This window comes from Trachymyrmex septentrionalis, unplaced genomic scaffold (genome assembly GCF_001594115.1).
Source record: "Trachymyrmex septentrionalis isolate Tsep2-gDNA-1 unplaced genomic scaffold, Tsep1.0 scaffold60, whole genome shotgun sequence".
NCBI lineage: Eukaryota > Metazoa > Arthropoda > Insecta > Hymenoptera > Formicidae > Trachymyrmex > Trachymyrmex septentrionalis.
Genome location: NW_017305779.1, coordinates 1427633 through 1430068, shown reverse-complemented (window position 1 = coordinate 1430068; position 2436 = coordinate 1427633). Strand labels below are relative to the sequence as shown.

Sequence of the window (2436 nt, the reverse complement as noted above, 5' to 3'; positions counted from 1 at the left end):
TGCCAGCTGTTGCTATTTTTTTTATTTAGCCCCTCCTCGCTCGTGCTCGCCCCCGGGCTCTTTTGTCGAGCATCGCGTCGTACTCGTTCATGTCAGTCGATCCGAGCTAAAATTAATCAAAAGGGGACGATCGGTTGCACGTGGGCAAGCCTCTTCCTCCTCCTCTTGTCCCTCGCCCTTGCGCAAACGCGCACTTTTCCTCGATCAAAATATTAAGTAGCGCAATCCCCAGTAACAATTCCGCCCGGAATAATGAGGGGAATGAGGAACAAAGGGGAGAAAGAGGAAGACGTGGAAATGAAGAAGCGAACGGCCACGTGCCAACCATGGGAATATAATGCCGCAACGGCCACGTGCTTAGTATCTATCGGGTGAGCGGCAGAAAACGACCACTGGTTGCGTCACGGCGGCTTACGCTTTCAATTCCGTTTCCCTCGCGCAGTCGGCAATATTTATTTAATTATTTGCATCTGGGATTTATCTTGAGCGCGGCTTCTAGCTGAGGAGCGTGAAAATTGAATCGCTACCGATAAAGAAAACAGGCAGCCACTCCGTGTGTACCCCCACGATTAAGTAAATGCGTATGGTAATTGACTCGAGTAGGAAATTGTAAAATCTAAGAGAAAGTATCTCGGTTTTAACGTTAATAAATGTGCTTTTATTAAAATTAAAGACACGCGTATTAAATTGTTACATTAAAGTAAAAATTGCTGAAAATAATCTTCACTAACAACAGTATACAATTATAATAAAGTATATAATTGTTCTGACGATGAGATCTTCACTAGAAATTTATTCTGATTGATGAAACTTTTGATATTGACATTTAGAATTACTTTTTTGTGAGTCACTTTGTATTTTATTTAATCTCGATTTATCAACGTACATCATAAAAAACTAGATTAATATAAGTTATTTATATTATAGTTATTTACATTATAGTTTATTTCCTGTTTTTTTTTTCAAACTTTCATAACCTTCGTCTTATCTTGTAGATAAAATAAGTCAGAGTTTACTGGACGTTAATATTTGTCTTCGTTTTTCCATTGAAAATTACAGAACGTAAGATTTGTACGTAATGGGAAATAGCTTGTTGTAAAATTCCAGAGAACTACAGCATTTTCTGACTCATGCTTTACGTACCGCTGAATCATTTGATGCTCGTGACAGCATCTCGCATCGTAAGCGTAGAAAATAAAATCCAAAGACCCAAATGACATGACGAATCGCGATTAGGCCATAACGCTCCGTAATCACAAATTATAAAAGGGGGTGCAAATGGCGACGCCATTGCCGATATAAATTAGCCTGGCTTAGTCTGTTATGTTCTTTCTTTTCGTATTAACTTAAGCGTCGATAAATTACTTTCTCTGCATGCTAATAGAACTTAAACGAGGGTAGATAAGAACTCACGACTCTCCGCCGCCAACTTTGTAAAATTTTAATCTAACTTCAAGAAAGCCTCATAAGTAAACATTTACGGTATTGTTTATTACTGTTTTGTTTCCTATAAATGTATTTTACATTAAGTAATTAAATAAAGAATAAAATAACAGCATTAAACAAAATGTTTTAATCACACATATTTGTAACACAACGTACAATATGTTTAATCCTAAAATATATACTTATATAGAAATAATTTCTCCTACAATTATAAACCGTCCGTTATTTGTCAATCACGACGATTTCAAGTGAAAGTGTTTCTATAACCAAATAATTATAAATAAAATTTAACATTGCACCAAGACTTCATACTCTCTGCATGGTATTTCCTTCCCATCGAACGGAATGTACAGAACACCGTGACTTTTTTGGACCTGCCAAAGAATAGATTTAGACATATATAAAGATTCCTGATCATTTTCGTACAGTTACAGGCTGTTTTCCAGCTCGGGCACGCTACGTCACATTGTGTTACAACATAAAATACACCGTGTAAAATAATTGTTGGCAGTTTAGTTTCATAGCATAACACTCGAGTGCATTATAGTCTTCCATTCTTATTTTTACAAATATTAGCGTATCTATTATAGACTTATGATTTTAATGTATAGACTTAAATTATAAAATTCTTTCAGGATTGCAATTTTATTACAAAATAAGCATGGCTACTAAATAACTTTTTAAAAAATTGATAACACTAACATATTGTACTTATAGCTTTACATTCGAGCAGAGTAACACCATGTCATAGTTGAAACATTTTGTATTGAATACAGTGTTATACTGTATCATCTGTATATTCCTTGTGGAAAACAGCCACAGACTGTGGTTGTTTTGGCTTGGACGCTTATGCGTTGTAAGTTTCATTATATCTCCTTTCCGTATGTAATGAATGCGAAAGATAGAATAAAGCTTACAACGCGTTCGAACGTCTAAACGTCCAAATCCAATGCTTTCAGCGTCAAATCGACCGCAGCCAGTCTCGCTTAA

The 2436-nt window shown here is 35.9% G+C and overlaps 1 protein-coding gene across 1 annotated transcript in view; it reads right to left on the bottom strand.

Moving 5' to 3' along the window:
* Window positions 1-1599: 1599 nt before the first annotated feature.
* Window positions 1600-2436, bottom strand: part of LOC108752474 — a 4408-nt gene continuing 3571 nt past the window's right edge. The window contains exon 4 of the mRNA XM_018493309.1: window positions 1600-1820. Within this exon, the coding sequence (XP_018348811.1) occupies window positions 1734-1820 (87 nt within the window). The 3' untranslated portion in view covers window positions 1600-1733. The remainder of the gene's footprint in view (window positions 1821-2436) is intronic.